Source organism: Ascidia mentula, chromosome 3, assembly GCF_947561715.1.
Source record: "Ascidia mentula chromosome 3, kaAscMent1.1, whole genome shotgun sequence".
NCBI classification, from domain to species: Eukaryota; Metazoa; Chordata; class Ascidiacea; order Phlebobranchia; family Ascidiidae; genus Ascidia; species Ascidia mentula.
The window spans coordinates 16,137,601-16,154,289 of NC_138568.1; the positions used below are offsets into that span (position 1 = coordinate 16,137,601).

General features: G+C 36.7%; 3 protein-coding genes across 4 annotated transcripts; 2 read left to right on the forward strand and 1 right to left on the reverse strand.

Moving 5' to 3' along the window:
- Nucleotides 1-485: 485 nt before the first annotated feature.
- LOC145895399 (uncharacterized) lies at nt 486-9,217 on the reverse strand. Of its 2 annotated transcripts, none has more exons than XM_082984205.1 (16): nt 9,008-9,217; nt 8,745-8,830; nt 8,567-8,676; nt 8,308-8,445; nt 7,941-8,067; nt 7,516-7,679; nt 5,778-5,915; nt 5,297-5,684; nt 4,967-5,055; nt 4,493-4,574; nt 4,365-4,432; nt 3,711-3,905; nt 2,507-2,645; nt 1,684-1,868; nt 1,338-1,431; nt 486-1,242 (listed from the first exon to the last, which is right to left on the reverse strand). In XM_082984205.1, exons 1-16 carry the CDS (start codon nt 9,139-9,141, stop codon nt 1,148-1,150), a joined length of 2,232 nt encoding a protein of 743 aa, XP_082840331.1. In that variant the 5' UTR covers nt 9,142-9,217; the 3' UTR covers nt 486-1,147. The 2 variants fall into 2 exon arrangements, with proteins under 2 accessions (XP_082840331.1, XP_082840330.1); XM_082984204.1 differs by having other exon boundaries at nt 1,329-1,431.
- Nucleotides 9,218-10,539: 1,322 nt separating this feature from the next.
- Nucleotides 10,540-12,626, forward strand: LOC145895402 (mRNA (2'-O-methyladenosine-N(6)-)-methyltransferase-like). Its single transcript, XM_082984207.1, has one exon. The coding sequence runs from the start codon at nt 10,547-10,549 to the stop codon at nt 12,089-12,091; it is 1,545 nt and encodes a 514-aa protein (XP_082840333.1). The 5' UTR covers nt 10,540-10,546; the 3' UTR covers nt 12,092-12,626.
- Nucleotides 12,540-15,478, forward strand: LOC145895415 (plasminogen receptor (KT)-like). Its single transcript, XM_082984222.1, has 4 exons — nt 12,540-12,800; nt 12,890-12,996; nt 13,230-13,339; nt 14,431-15,478. Exons 1-4 carry the CDS (start codon nt 12,675-12,677, stop codon nt 14,541-14,543), a joined length of 456 nt encoding a protein of 151 aa, XP_082840348.1. The 5' UTR covers nt 12,540-12,674; the 3' UTR covers nt 14,544-15,478.
- Nucleotides 15,479-16,689: the final 1,211 nt, after the last annotated feature.

Consider the following 16,689-nt stretch of genomic DNA (forward strand, 5'->3'; position numbering starts at 1 on the left):
AAACACCCAATCTGACCCGTTGGATATTTCAATGCGGTTTTCCAGGAGCTGGTATAAACATTGTTCGTACTGCAGTTTTATAAAGGCTACTTTCTTTGTTTTGCAAACTTTTGGCATTTTTTGTCCGTAGCTAGCAGTGCTTTTCTGCTAATTTAACACTGAACACTTTTTCTTCGCTCAACAGTTATTGCAGAAACGGCCGCGTAATGTATACGTTGACCATTCAACTAAATCAGTGATTCCCAACCTTTTTGTGGTTGCGTACCACTTGGAGGTAAACAATTTCGACGCGTACCACCTAGTTGAGCGTTACAAAATAACCTAGGGGATGAAGTAACCAACACTTTGATATCACTTACGATTTTTTAAATTTGAACTAGATCACCAAATTACGGAAATGTGCTCGCGTAACACCTGCAGGGAAACACTAAACTAAATGGTCACACTGTACTTGATGCACCTGCAGCCTCCTTTGAAAAAAAAAATCCAAAATGTAAAATATTTATTACATAACATCACAGTTCATGTTGATCGATCGCATCAATCCAGACAATTGATGCCACGATATGACGACGGTGATCGTACGCTCAACGTTTACAACAAGTATATTAGAGATTGTCGATTTGGTGCCTGGAACGTAAAAGAAACAGGCAAGATTGCAATTACTTTTAACCAATTTAACTCAGTGCCACTTTTTTACAAAAGGCGTTTTGTAAAGATTAAAAAACAATTTCATATGAAGTGCCTTTTTTCAAGCGAACTTTTGGAAGTAGAAAATAAACACGTTGGGGGTAACCAAGAAACGAGCGTTGTTGACGGTTTGTCACAAAAACCATTTTCACGCGTCCATGCATACTTTCATATTGTGCGTAAAAAAAACAGAATTAAAAGGTTCGTACCGGGAAAAAACGTTAAAAATATAAAAACAAATTTATACATGGCGGCATACGAGCGGCCATACATATACTGCACATGCGCCACCTAGCGTATAGTATACGGGAAGCAAAACAAGCACACATTTGATACCACATACGCACATGCGCACCGAAACATCACGGAAATTTCTTGAGGTTTTCAGCCGATGTGTATTTTACAACTTTCAACAAGTTTTACTTTCAAATGAGGAAATAAACCGTCAAGTAAATTATCATAACGTCATCTCCTCGATGTCGTCATCGTTGTAGGATGACGTCACAGGTTTGACGAGGGGAGTTGCAAACGTGTGTCCGGCGTCTCCGTTTCCTAGCAACGAAAATGTTTGATCAACAATTTACCTATGAGAATCGCAACATTTAAAGTGGCAACTGTTTATGACGCAACAATGGTACCTTTGTCACCTGTGGGGGCGGCGCGAACGTTCTGTTCCCACGGATAACCGGAATGAACCGGTTTGGCGCGAGGCATCGGCTTCGGTTCGGACAATTTTGAAATCTGTCAATAGTTCGTTTTAAAAAATTCTTGCAGAATAACAACTTAGACCTCGTTCGATAACAGAACACACAAAAACAATTTACGTTTAGACAATGAATGTGTCGAACTATCAGGTCTCATCACCATGGTGATCGAGTGCACAGTCAGCAACTAACTGATTACATTTCTCTTATTATACGTTAAGTTGTCCCAAAAATCAGAGATCAAAGGCCTACGCAAAGTGAATTGAGAGTTTTAGATTTAAACACACACCGATTGAGGTTTGACGCCATTAGGTGACGTCACGGAGCTGGGTTGTTTTCCCGCTTGTTCACCAAACAGTTGGGATAGAAGGTCACTTTTCTTTGCCTTTCCACTGGTGAGATCCAGGAGCGGTTCGTCTGATTCAGATTCAGACGATTTCGACTGGGGACTTTTTAATGGTAACTGTTGACGACCTGAGGAACCAAAACCAAAACTTTAATTGAACATATTTACTCGTTTGACTGAATATAAGCTGCTCTCTTCTCGTTTTTGCCATAGATTGAATTTAAACCTTTTAACAAATTGTTTTTTTTTCATCATTTATCTGAAATCAACTTCAAAGTTTTTACTACCACGTACAGAAGGGGTGGAACACGCAGTTACTGCTGTGGGGTTTATTTAACAAGAAACTGCGCGAACCAGACAACTTTGTAGTGGTTAAATCGAATCAATACGTCATGGTTTTCAGACCAGCAACCTCAACGGTAGCAGGTAACCTAAGTTATAATGTCACTATACGTCGTCATAATGTAACCCTATGACATCATAATGAGCGTAACTTAACTTATTTTTGGGACGGTTAACATCAATTTGTTCTGCTCTAGACTTTACACGAGCTTAAAATTAACATGACGCGGTCCACAAATCGGTAATTGACAACGCTGTTGTAAAGTAAACCCCAACTAAAACATTGCTTAACTACTTTCGTTTTAATAACCGTCTTGTTTCACAACGCAAGATTTTTATATTCATTACAGCAGAAAAGGTGTGACAACTTTTGTTCATGAAACAGTCTGTCCACAAAATATTTACTAACAAATGCCATCCACACCTTTGGGTTTCCGTTTAGGTTGAACGCCAAGTGAAGGAGCGTAACCGCCGAACGATATGTCAGGTTCACTTGCTTCCCGGGAATTTTTCTTTTTTTCCCCATCGTGTGTTGACGGAACGCCCATGTGTAAATTTTCCACCTTCGCGACAAGGGTTGGATCAAAAATCCGCTTTTGGTGAAAGAAATATTACAACAGTATCGAAGTATCTCCGGATTTCGCAAATATTACTTTCAATTTCGAAAGTCTTTTGAAAAAACAACAATAGTTTAAACCAATGTTTTCCAACTGGGGGTACGCAGTGGCATTCCAGGTGGTACGCGAGCACCACCAAAATGTTCGGAACTTCATCCTCTAGGTTACTTTGAAACACTTAACTAGGTCATAATCGTCGAAATTGTTTTACCTCGAAGTGGTACGCAACCACAAAAAGGTTGGAATCACTGGTTTAAACAACTGAAAATTAGTTTAGGAATGTGAGTTTTTAGTACGTTAGTGCAGGACTTGTTTAAACCTGCTTGGTTCATTAACTCTCTCCCCTATTTTACCTAGTTTCACTCAAGTGCTTTGGTAAACTAAAACTCAGCAAACAGCTGTGTCAGAGCGCCACTATATTACTCTACCTGAAATATGCTCAACATATTAATTTACTGCACGTATTTCTAAAACAACCTCTTTTGGGAAAGTGTACAATTTCCTCGAAGACCTTGCGCTCAAATTCCCTCGTGCCAGGGTTTCTTTTTCTTTTAAACTCGTGCCCGAGAAACTGCTAGAAACTCCAATTTCGTTTCTTTTAGGCACTGGATTCGGCGAACTCTCTGTGCTTTTGTGACACTGTAAACATATCTACAAGCTTTTGTCTACTCTGATTTTCAGCTGACTGTTCTTTTAACTGGTCAAATTAAACTGCTACTTGTGGCCACAATCTAAAGTTTGAAGGTTTCCACAATAATATTGCAGGAAGATTATGTCTGGCTTGCGAAACGGCGCTCGCCTTTCCAACTATGTTATGTCGACATTGAAGTTAAATTCCCAACAGATTTTCCCCTTACATTAAAACGTACTAACGTGCCCTTGTGAAACTCAATTGCTTCTATACTGTGCAAAAAAAAACAATTATGGCCCCAGAAAATTCAAATCAAATACTTTTTTACACAAGTTCCTTGTTAAAGCGAGCAGGATGGAAAAAAAATGAGGTTTTTATACCTTGGGGTCGTTGGGATTTACTCTGTCTTGCTTGGTCAGGACTTTGTTTCCGTGGGTGCCGTTGCTATGCAACTTTCGCATGTTAATACCATTGACAGCTGGCTTAATGTCACCAAGGGGTGGTTTTGTGGAGTCATCTTCAAGGTCACGAAGTTTTGCCAGAAGATCAGCTTTTCTTCGCCGCTCTTCTTCCTCCTAAGCATAAAAAATATTCCAAACATTTCTGTTCACGCAACTATAACCACTGTGACACAGTTTTTCACTTAAAACTACCCAGTTGGATCAAAGAAAACGTTCTGCGAACCGAATTGGCGTTTTCGTTTTAATGGGTTTTGCTTGTGGTGTAAATGCGATTTTCGCTTTTGCAAGTGGTTCATTAACGCTGTGGTCTATTAACCAATTATATGAATTTGTTCAGAATTGCACTGTTTACGTAAGTAACATGCCTTACAGCATCAACAGCAAAGTTTCATAGTCAATATTACCATCCAGCAAATAAGGAAACTACACTTTAAAACATAAAAGCATGAAGCAATCATAACATGAAAAACATAAACTAATCACCACCCACAAGCACATATATGTTGTTACAAATCTGTTGGTGAAACACATATTTATTTATGGTACAAACATGAAGAACTTGTTTTCACAAACCTTTTGTCTCGACATTTCCTCTTGTCTCTCCTTTCGTCTCGCCTCCTGTAAGTCAGGAACTTTGGTTTCTGTTAAAAAAATTGTGTTACTTAATGTGAACTAAGACAGCTCGTGTTTCATGTTAATACCCTTTGTAGGAAGGTAAGCTGGCGGTGTGTTGCTGAGACTATCTTGAAGAATTGGTTGGTTTGGTGGAGATGTTGGCTTTGTCTACGTTTGAAACAATATCATACAAATTATTAAAAAGAGTACTGATCATATTATGCAATTTTCAAATATATACACAAAGTAGTACATGCGTAATGAATTACGCAGTTTTTATGCATATTCACTATCCACCACTGTTGCTTTGCCAACAAGTTATGAACAGATCCAATATTTATAAAAAATTTGTGCCAGTGTTGTAGATGTATTATAAGTATTATAACTAGTAGGAGTCAATGTTCAATAAGACACACATCGCAAACAATTAATTGATTTCCCAGGATAACAGACACAATTACTGTAGATTTGTTTTTCAAACGCACAATTCAAGGCAGTTACAAGTGTGTAATATTGGTTCAAGCAGAAATTAATTTGGAAATTTCCTATTTCTGACAAACCTTTTTTTCATCTTGGATAAATGAATGTGAAGGAGTTGTTAAAGGAGAGTCAAAGTTGGCTGTTAAGAACACTGACTGCCTCTTAGGATCTAAAAAGTAAGCCATGAAAAGTATTTTTGTCATCGACCTTTAAACAGTGGAATTGCAACTTGAGAGCAAAATACATAGTTATCTGTAAAATTGTGTTTTCATAAAAAAAAATAGTCAGTCGCTTCTCAACCTATATGCCAAAAACGTTTAATAGGATGTTTCTAATTACAACAAAACACAAATATACTATTTAGAACTGTTACCAACATGTAGCACAAGTGGTCAAATATTGGCCAATACCTTCTTTGTCTTTCCTTTCAAGTTTGGGTTTTTGTTCATGCAAGTGAAGTCCATTCAACCCTCTTGATATTTCCTTTTCTTTTGGGGTCGTTGCCAAATCAAGAAGTGCAGAATTTTCACGGACACTAGGCTCCGGTGATTTAATTGTTTTTCTGACTTCAGTTGTATCTCTGTTGGCTTTTGTTTCATAAGATGAGGGCTCTGGGCTCTCTTGTATGGCCAGAGGTGATTTGTAAGCTTTTGGTGGTGTCTCTGCCTTCGGAGTCGAATGTTTTTCGATTTGACGGGGGCTGATTAAAGCTACCTTACCACTCAAAAAGGACTTTTCAGGCGACTGCTTAACTCGTAGTGCATAGATATTGCTCACTTCAAGTGCACGCTCTTTCTCCTGTGACAAAACATGCCAAAGATAAGTATTTGTTTGGTTGTAGAGGACCGAGTGTCAAATAATGGATGGCAGCAAAAAAACTTGAACTCTTACTTTGAGCTTTGCTTGGAGCACAAGGTGTTCATCCCTTAATAAATCAAAATTTTCTTTTGTGTCACGATGGCGAGTTCTCTCGGCATTAATTTGTCGAGTGAAACTATTGGTCGTCAGTTCTAGCTTTTTGTTAAGTTCCTTGAAATAAAAAGAGCACTTACATTAAACCTGATAAAAATAGTTGATAATTAGTCATATAATATAGATATTAAATACTATTAATATTAGAAATTGGACTCCAAGAAAGAAGCTGATGAAAGTACCAAGTTTGTTTTTGCAAGCTTGGGTAGTCTGGTTTATGTCACTGAAAACATAATCTGCTGCCAGTGGGACTGTTGGCTATAACAGAAGAGAATAAACACAATTTTCGAAAGGGCCCTGGAACCAAAATGTACATCAGTGGTCAAACAGTTTGGTGATCATTACACAAAAAGTGGAAAAGGGAGAATGGCCAGCATATTGTCCAGCAAACCCCAATGACATGTGCTTAAGTGGGCAAGAAAACACTTGAACTGATTTAAGGTAGGTGTGTAAGTTTTTCTCAAGTATTCACCACATAACAACGCAATTGAAGTGAGAATACTACTTTCACATTTCAAGATTTTATCAAAATAAGCATCATTCAATTTTGCCATAGTAATGTATTGAAATATCTAAACACAAATTTAAAAATGTGAGCATATGGTTCCCAACCTGGGGTTTGCAGACACCCAAGGGGGCTGTGGAATGATCCTAGGTGGTTCATTTAAACAAAAATTGGTTTCTGATCTTTCCTGAATGTCATAATGCACACATTTTTTATTCAAAGAAATATACACCTTTGTCTGTACATCACAAGAGGTATATATATATAAATTGTATTAAGTAGTCTGCAGACTTGGATGTTTTTTAAAAAAAGGGCTGGTTACTAAAAGGTTTGAGAACCATGGAACTAGCATACACTAGTCAAGCATCCAAAAATAAACAAACAATCTAACTAACCAATGTTTACGTATTAAGCTATTGGATTAGGTATTAAAATTTGAGAATATTGACAGTATTACTTTAAGTGGAATAAGTAATACAAAAAAAGATACTAAGGAAAGATTTCCTGCGCTTTGTGTTGGGCAATTTCATGCTGCTTACACATGAATGGCAATCCAATAGTCTACAAACTATTTGTAACAATAGGCAAGTCTTACTTAATGCTTCAGTGCACTTAAACGGTATCACCACTGAACAGTTGAAACTAACAATTTAACAGATTCCAGGCATGCTGTTGGCAGACTTTTGGCCAGAAATGTTATTGCTATGGTAACAAGACATAACAGAAAATCTTTCATCATGTGTTGGCAAAAGTTTCAATGCTATTAAGGCACAAAATCACAACCTAGACAAACAATGGAAAAGAATGGGGCATGTTTGCCATAGAAGCCTAAACTAATGGGGCTTGGCCATATGACTGTAGCTTCACAAAAGTTAGTAAGTGTAGCAAAACAACAGTATTTTGACACACACGTCCACAAAACGTGACAGCACAAAGGTAGACATATGTTGGTGTTACCACAAGCACAGTCTAGAACAAAAAAGTTTAGCAATATATGTGAACACTGAATTAACAACTTACACCGAAATGTAAACAATGGAAACAAAGATAAAATCACATCAATACCTGTTGTAAATGTACACTGGTGAGAAATATTATAAACAAAAATCACATAAGCAACATTTTGGGGCAGAAAACAATACACACTATTACCTTGTTTTTTCGTTCTGTGTCTTCTAATCTCGTTTCAGCAACAGAAAGTTGTCTTGCAAGTTCTGACCTTTCACCCAGGTTTTTGTCGTAAACCATCTTTTTCAGTCGCCTCAGAACGTTTTCCATTTTCTGCATTTCCTCATTTGTTTCTCGCAATCTTTTCTCTGCACACACCCAAGCATTTATTTGTACATTTTTATGACTATCGATTTAATGTTTGTCCAATGACCACATCAAAGTATTTGTGGTGTCAAAATAGGTATATACAAAGTAGTTGAAGACCTCAGTTTTAATAACCACACAATATGTGCCACTATGGTTTGGTTTGACCATATGTTGCCTTGCACGCAAAGTGTAAATTAAACATGGCAGCACTTGTTTATATGAATAACATGTTTTAGGTGATTTTGCCATAACTTGCTTACCAAGATGTCGTTCTGAGTCTTGTGACTTTCGTAACCTGACTTTTAATACTCGCTGTTCCTCTGAATGTTGGGATATTAAGCGTGGTAGATCATTTTCTTCATCTTCAAATTTACGCAGAGCTCTATCCTAAAGGAATACATAAAGCTAACATTAACATAGAGGTAATATATGCTAAAATGGACACAGGGTTTGAAAAACAAGAAATGAATAATGTGTTAAAATATAACACGAAAAAAAATAAGCAAACTACCCTTGCATTTGTAAGCTGTAGCTGCATACATATTAGTTAAATTGTGTATATAAATTATTCATGTTTGTATTGCATACAAAAAATACCAACAGTTTGGTGAAATCAGTGGATATTACCTGGCGATGCTGTAAAGTTTTAAGAAACCGGTTTTCCTTGGTAAGTTCTTCAAGTTTTATCTGCACTTCACAAAGTTCGTTGTTCAGGGTGTTTATTCGGTGTCGTTTTGCAGACAACATCCGCGACTGGACGGAATCCTAAAAATGAAAAAATGCTTCTTTATTCCAAGCAGTCTTTAGAATATACATATTACTTTCAACCCACAATGTGTTGAAAACATTCATAAAAGGTGCAGCAAAAAAGTCCAAATTTTCTTACTTTCATACTAAACTTCTTTTTTGAGTCTTTGGTAAAGCTATTTGATCTCCACCCATGTCTGTTATATCCAGACTGCTTTGTAGGTCGCCTGCGGCCTTCACTTTGTGTTGCTGGGGAAAACAATGTATTACAATATACACCATGTTATAAGTAAATTATCAACCAGCATATTTCTTACATTTCTTGGCACTGCGTGTTGTTGTGGCAATACTGCTTGAAGTTAAATCATCAGAATCATGTTTGTCAATAAGTCGCGTTTTGTTTCTGTGACAAACCAATATTATAAATTGATAAACATATATCTTCGGCATTTTTACGCAAATTAATTGTGGTGCTTTACCACATTACACAAACACTACATTGTAAAGGCAAACAAATTCACTGATTCGATCATTAACATTTAAGATTAAATCCAGATGTGGGTTTAAATGTATGACTTACCTTATATTTGAACGAGTATGGCCAGGTGATGACGGTGGTGAATCATTTTCAAAATCCTCGGAATAATCTGAATAGTCATCATCATTACTTGATGTGAATGCCTGACTACGCTCTTTGCCACGTTTTCGGCTCATGGTGTAAATTCAGGCAGAAAAATGATTTCACAAACAAAACATCAAATTTTCACATTTTGTTTTCTGACCTAACACAGGATTTTAACAATGATAAGCATATCAAGATTTTTTCAGGCATAAACAACCTCATTTCTTTAATTAAACACATATTTTTTGTGAAAAACTTCTGCTTCAACATATACACAACTTACGCACATTGCATGAATGTTATATTTTCATGGATACCACATTAAATTACTACAATGATAAACCTGGCACATAATGGGCCTATTCATAAATTCAAATCAGCTACATTGTCAATAGGTAAAAAACATACAATTACAACAACAACCAATTACTACCAAATATTGACGAAATTACAACCAGTGCGTGGCGCACAACACTGTAAGATTGATTATTTTTCTTGTTAATTAGGCTAATCTGTTCGAATACTCTATCACGTTGGTCGCGCAAACCATAATGTTGTTGCTAAGACACAGAAACACTGGTGTTTGTGATGTCATAATCTGCATTTTATTCTAAATGTAGCTGTTCAGCCAAGCGTGCAGTTTAATGTTGTGGTAGAGATCTTTTTCGTAACGCAATTTTTTGTTTTAAGGTTGTTGTAATTTATTGCAAAAGTGGCTGCAAAACGTTGTAAAGAAATGCAAACTTTATCATTAGAAAAAACCGTTGTTGATTTGTAAACATCTTGAAAAATACATTGCAAAAGTGCAAACCTACAGTAAATGATAAACTGCGGGCTTACTGCTGCGCTGTCTGTTGCGTCCATGTTTTATTTATGCGATACGAAGTCAAAGACAGCGTCAATTTTGAAGCAGATGTCTTGAATGTAAAATTATCCAATACCTAACTTCTAATGCCTTCCGTTTTTTGTGAGGAAACTTGTGCCTTGAGCTTTTTCGTAACGCACTTTTTAAGGTTGTTGTAATTTATTGCAACAGTGGCTGCAAAACGTTGTAAAGAAAGCAAACTTTATCAATAAAAAAATCCGTTGTTGATTTCATAAACATCCTGAAAAATACATTGCAAAGTGCAAACCTACAGTATGATAAATTACGGGCTTACTTCTGTGCTGTTGCGTCCATGTTTTATTTATGCGATACGAAAGCAAAGATAGCGTCAATTTTGAAGCAGATGTCTTGAATGTAAAATTATCCAATACCTAACTTCTAATGCCTTCAGTTTTTGTCAGGAAACTTGTGCCTTGAGCAAGGTTGATTTAAATTTCATAGTTTAAACCAGCACCCACAACACATGTATGAACGTCACAGCCTATTAGTTGGGTGCGTATCTTGTAACTCAAAACTTAAGTACAAGGCAGGAAGCAACTGTGAAAAACAGGTGGTATATCCTATTAGTTCTTGTAACCACACATTGTTATGTATGTTTAGGCTTACCTACAATGGATGATCACATTACCCATCATAATTGGATAAGTAATGGTAGTCTGTGGGATTTTAGCCTTACTTCAGATTACCTGGTAATAGAAGGGTCGCCATGTGTCCTTCTACCACCAATCCCGGAGGTGGAATTGCTTCGTGCAAGAGTTGTAAAAGAAATGAGGGAAACCTACCAAGCTCTTTGCATATCACATGAAGGTATTGACGCACCTGCAGAGTCCTTCAATCGCTGGATTATGGAAAGAAAAGTGTTTGACAGCGGTTTTGATCCCCTGCTTCCAACTAAATGCAGAGAAGACGTGTCACCAGCCATGTTTCGTGAAATTATTCACGACATACCTATTAGACTCTCAAAAATTAAAAGCACTTCCGACGCAAGAAAAGATTTGTTTAAATATGCAGAAGGTGCAAGAAAACTTTTGGAGAAAAGAGTGGTTGATTTTGAAAGCAGCAAAATTGTTAAATGGCATACAGATGAAGCTCTAAAGTGGCTGAGGAAAGACGAAAATGCATTATTAGAAGACTATTTGTCACATTTGCACAGATTGCGGAGAGAGTGTCAGCCGTACTTAACCAAAGTATCAACATCCTCTGTTGAAAACATTTGTCGGGAAATGTATTATATGTCACAAGAAAAATCAAAGTTGATTCTAGATAAACACATGAGCATTTTGCGACAATGGAACATTAATATGCCAAGCGCAATTCAATCAAATGGAAAAATTGTTCCGGTAAGACCAACTACATTAATTTGCCCCAGTCCTGCCCCAAGTGAAATTTCTGTTCTGAAAGGAAGAGGAATTGTTTCACTGTCGTACAACTCTGAAATGGTCAAACTAAATGAATTCCATTATCAAAAGTTGGAACATTTGTACAGACTAAGTTGCAAAGATGATCCTAAAATGGAACTAATACATGGCCGAATGTGGTGTCTGTTGCAAAGGTACCACACCTTTTTTGGGCCAAACCAATATGAAGGCATCATGTTACACGGGTCATTGCCAACTGCCGTGTTTAAATGCCTAAACAAAGACTTTGGTGTTGCAATGGAGTGTTTTGCCTCTCCATTAAACTGTTACTATAAGCAGTATTTGTCTGCATTTGCAGATACGGACTCCTATTTTGGTTCCAGTGGCCCTGTTATGCAATTTTTCCCTGTTCAGGGTTCTTTTGAAGCCAACCCTCCATTCTGTGAGGAGCTGATGGAAGCCATGGTGGAGCACTTTGAAAAACTTTTGGCCCAATCCAACAGCCCACTTTCTTTTATTGTTTTTGTGCCAGAATGGCGGGATCCAACCCCACTGTCCATATTGCGTATGGAAAGTAGTCGCTTTAAGAGAAAACAAGTTTTGGTTCCAGCTTTTGAGCATCAGTATCGCAGTGGTTTGCAACATGTCACATCAGTTGTGAAAGAAGTTTATTTTAAGGCAGTCCATGGAACAATGGTTTTCTTTTTACAAAACGATGAGGGATTTATGAAGTGGACTCCCACACAAGATAGACTGAGAAACTTATTCCGGGCCTTTTGTCCTGATGCATGTTCTTAATTGCATCAGTAATTTGTATCATGGCTGATGGATGAAAAAGCGGAATGTTAAATTTACCTGCTGTAAAGTAGAGGGAGATGACCCAAGTTTATTTACAGACATTCCACTGCCAACTAAATTTGTTCAAATGTATAAATTTTTTATCTGTGTTGATAATGGAATATATTTTCCTCTTTGTGACTTTTTTTCACTGCAAAATTCGTATTAAAATTCTTATGTGCACAGTCATATTTAAATGGAAAATGCCCTCAGTTGTCAATATTTTACCTTAGTTGTGTGTTAACAGGTAATCTGTTGTTTTAAGGCTTATTGCAAATGTGTTTAAAACTGTGCAAAATAGGAATAAAATAAAATCTGATAAGTTTGCCTTAGGCTACAACAATTTACTTTTAAAGGAAACCTACTGCCTCAATTGGAAAGCTGGCTGGTTCTGTTGTGTTCTGTTTAGTAGGAATGTTTATTCGAATGCTTCCCACTTTTATTGCCTGCGTTCACTTGTGTTTTAAATGGAGCTGCTTTTTATATGTTAAATCTAGGTATAGGTAAACTGTAGTTTCAAATACAGGCAAACTAATATTACAAAATGGGACAAGTTGCAAGCTCCATTCAATCTGGCATGAAAACCACCATGGATGAAAATTTTAAGCGACAGATGGATTTCCAGATGGATGCATTTCAAATGCAATTGGAACGCCAACTTGCAATGCAGGTTTGTTCGGACTAAATGATGTGTCTTGGCAATAAAACATGCTTTTATATATACACTGTAAATCATGTGATTATTTTACAACTTTGCAGAATGAAATTCGTGAAAGACAGATGAGTTTTCAGATTGCACGAGCAAGAGAAATTGTCAAATATTATGGAACATTTTATGGAGTTCTCGCAATTGGTTGCACTTTAGGGTAAAAACAGTTTAAAGTATTTCAGCCATTTGTTCTAATATTCATGGTCTATACTCAGCACCAAACTATCATGTACATCAATTTCATTGTATGTATTAAAAGTATATATATATGAACTCATTGGAGATGTAAACTGTCCCTTTTTACAATAATGTTAATGGTCACCTTCATATGACAATGAATAGTATCAGTGTATGTTGCTGTTACCATTTTGATTTCCTGATTCCATACAGAGCAATGAAGACGAAGAAACCCACTGCCCTAATTCCACTTGTTCCACTGGGGTTTGTCTTGGCCTTTCAACTCGACTCTGCATATGGAGGCCTGATGCAAAGAGCTAGAAGTAAGGAGTCGTAGTAATTTTTTAAGCATGTACATAATTAAGGCCCATTCCCTATGTGAAATAGCTGAGTTTCATGTAATTGTGAATTGTTTGTTGTAAATGGCTGTAATATTTATGTGGTTTCCTAGAATTTAATGAGCCACCTCCTATTTCAAAGTAGTAATGTGTTACCATGTTACTGGTGTTCATGCGTTTCCAGTAATCATTGAGCAGTACATTGCTAAGCAAAGAATATTATTTGTTCCACTCCTTCTGTAAAGTGGAGTTTATGATTTGATTTAATGCTTTTGTAAATCAACTGAATACCTCATTTACAACATTCCGTGTAAACGTTCAATATACCACGACTAAATCAGCTGCAAGCCTAAAGGAAACTAATAACACAAATTGTAAATTATAGAAAAAAGACTTCGCAGAAAAGAACAGAACAAAAAATGCAATTAATTTATGCAAATGCTGACACTAGGTTAAATTTCAAATTAAATTATATCAAAAAATACTGATCTTTCCCCCAAACTTGAATGTGTTTATGTACAAAACAGTGCAATGTAAATTAGTATATACCTAGTCTTTGTCCTGACTCCAACTGAGTAGAAACCAGTATTACAAGTTGCCCTACAACCTCCCAGACAGGATGTTTTGCCCAGTTTGTGATCAAGTTGCACACAGCAAAAAGCATTGTCGTTGAACCTTTAAAACATGAACCAAAAAACTTTTGTTATTTGAGCCCCCAAGGACTTTTCAAACAATGTGAGGTCACATACAACAATAATACAGACAGTGACTTTTCATTGTTTGAAAATACAGCCACACATACAAGTAGTTACAATCACAAACTTTGTTTAAATCTAAATTGTAGAATTGGTACGTACTGTTACTGGTTTATTTCCTACAAAATCTATCATTAAATGTCCATGATGATGTGAATTGTTGACTCACCATCCAAACCTTTGAAATGGTGGAAAAAATACTGTTACAAAAATTGATAAATTCTAGAAGTTGTGGGGTTTGAGGCCTCCATATAACTTATAGGTTTTAGCCTATGATACACTAACAACGCATTTAGTTTTACCAGTGATCCATTTTTACAGCTGAAGCTGAGAAAATAATGGTTGAAGAGAGAGATATGTTAAAACTACCACACAACATGCCCACCTTCAATTTGATCGAATCCAAGAGACTGGAAGCAAAGAAGAATCAATAGAGTTATATGCCTCAAGTCATGTGTGTTGCAATTAATTACATACAAATATAAACGGGCTTGTGTTATGCAAGGGTTTACTTAAAACCTCATTTAAAAAAGTATCGTGTTTTTCAGTGGTTCAATACATTGTTTGGTGTTCTTTACATATACTAAACTTATACCAATTTTTGTTACATCCGTGTTGTTTACTGCCTATGTTATGACTCCCCAAATTTGTCCAGAATAATTTAAAATTTGCTGTACTATGGGTTTGTTATGAAACCTATGTATTGTTGTGTTAACTGTGCTACATTTATTACTTGAATTTTCAATACCATTACAACACCCGTCAGTATTTTTCAATCTACGATTACAGAGGGTGTTATATTCTGCGTAATTCTCTGACGTTCATTTGAATTTTTCAGCATTTCCAACGCTTTAAAAGGTGGTGTATTGAAGTGATTGGTTTCCAAAATTGTTGTGAAGCAACATTTGAAATTATTTTCATGATCATTTCACAATGCCCAAGCTTGAAAAACTTTTGGTTATCGTGGATGTTTTGGTCGCTATACAGCAGTCATGATAGTATTGCCAAACTCAACCTCTTAAATTGCGTGCAGTATCATTGAGAAGATCTGCTGTATACCGACAATACGTCGATCAAAATTAATAGGGATTTCGACCTTTTAAGTTATCTGTAATGTATACGCCCCCCAAATTTTGTTGTTGCCCGTGTCACAGCATGAACCACGCACACACCTTTTTACGTGGACCAGCATGGCACATCCTTTGCGCTCACCCTATTCTCGACTTTTGCTTCATTTCCCTTTAGTGCCATGACACGAAAATTTGTTGCCTGTTTAATTTTCGGTTTCGGTGTTTCCCCTTTTTCATCAGTCGTACATTACCTGAACTGTTTGGCGCGTACTTTTCTCTTTATAATTCAAGAGAATAATATTCAATATTGTGTGGATACAGATAGAGACAGACGTAGCAGGGATCTGTATAACTTTCCGCGTGATGCAAATCTGGGGTTGCCAGACGTGTGGAAATTTGCTACCTGCGTCCGAGAAAAATAACAAGAAATGTCCCAATGTCCGAAATTTTGAACATGAGCTAAAGGCTGTGAATCAACGTCACGTTCTGTGGTTGTGACGCCCGAGACTGAAACAAACCGTCAGGAATTCCACAGCAGTGACATACGACGATTTTTATGTTACAGCATGTTTTTTTGTCATATTGCTGCTCGTATGTTATTGGAATTTCCTCCCCCCAACTTTCTTACAGGAAGTCGTTTCCTAGCGTTTATTAACACGAGAACCTCGTAACCACGTTATCACTTCCAACATAAACAAAGTGACGCATTATAACGTATGACGCTTTTGTAAAGCAACATTTTTATCAATGGAACCTCTGTTAACTATAATAGGCTATGTCTAAATGTTAAGGGTTAAAAAACGACTCGCATTAAGAATACAAAAAACGGGGACTGCGGCGGGATTTTATATAGAGTTGTAGACTCTTGACCTAATGACTGGATTAGAATGCATCTCTATATTGAAATGTAGGCTACGTGTTGTGAATTTTCCAAAAGTAGTTATCTTGTGTATGATAGGTCGTATACTTTGTCTTGAAGGGTCAACTTCGTGATTGTATGTGTTATTTTTGGGAAATACCTGATGGAATACCTAAAATTGTACCTCATGTACAACGGTTAGTGTGAGCGTTCAGTATACCACGACCAAAATATATCAAAAAAATGTTTCAATATTGGAGACAAAAAGTTGGTGACTGGCATAACTCTGTCTGGAATTGTGGCCGAAATGGTAACCCTACGTAAATAAGCCATGATACCTAATTTATAGTTTGTTCTTCTTTTATTCCACTGGCATGTAGGAATAATATAAAGACCTATGTTTTTTGTGTGTGTCTGTATAGGCTATTGAGGCAACAAGGGCTATAAAAACTTGGAGGCGATTCTTAAAAATTGACTTTTTTTAGGATTTCTTCACTGTTTTGAGTCCCAGGGTCACCGGACTGCGGTTTAGTAAATTTGCTTGGCCAGAAACCAAATCCAATGTACTAAAACAGAAAGAGTTTATCATATAAAATGCACAAATAGGTGCCAGTAAACAGCCTATAAGTTATCACTGCAACTATAACTTGC

Coding starts and splice junctions, on each gene's coding strand:
- LOC145895402 (XM_082984207.1), top strand. CDS start 10,547: ATGGATGATCACATTACCCATCATAATTGGATAAGTAATGGTAGTCTG.
- LOC145895415 (XM_082984222.1), top strand. CDS start 12,675: ATGGGACAAGTTGCAAGCTCCATTCAATCTGGCATGAAAACCACCATG. Junction 12,801..12,889: donor AACGCCAACTTGCAATGCAG/GTTTGTTCGGAC, acceptor ACAACTTTGCAG/AATGAAATTCGTGAAAGACA. Junction 13,340..14,430: donor CCTGATGCAAAGAGCTAGAA/GTAAGGAGTCGT, acceptor CCATTTTTACAG/CTGAAGCTGAGAAAATAATG.
- LOC145895399 (XM_082984204.1), bottom strand. CDS start 9,141: ATGAGCCGAAAACGTGGCAAAGAGCGTAGTCAGGCATTCACATCAAGT. Junction 8,446..8,566: donor AAAAGAAGTTTAGTATGAAA/GTAAGAAAATTT, acceptor TTTCATTTTTAG/GATTCCGTCCAGTCGCGGAT. Junction 4,433..4,492: donor AGCTTACCTTCCTACAAAGG/GTATTAACATGA, acceptor TTTTTTTAACAG/AAACCAAAGTTCCTGACTTA.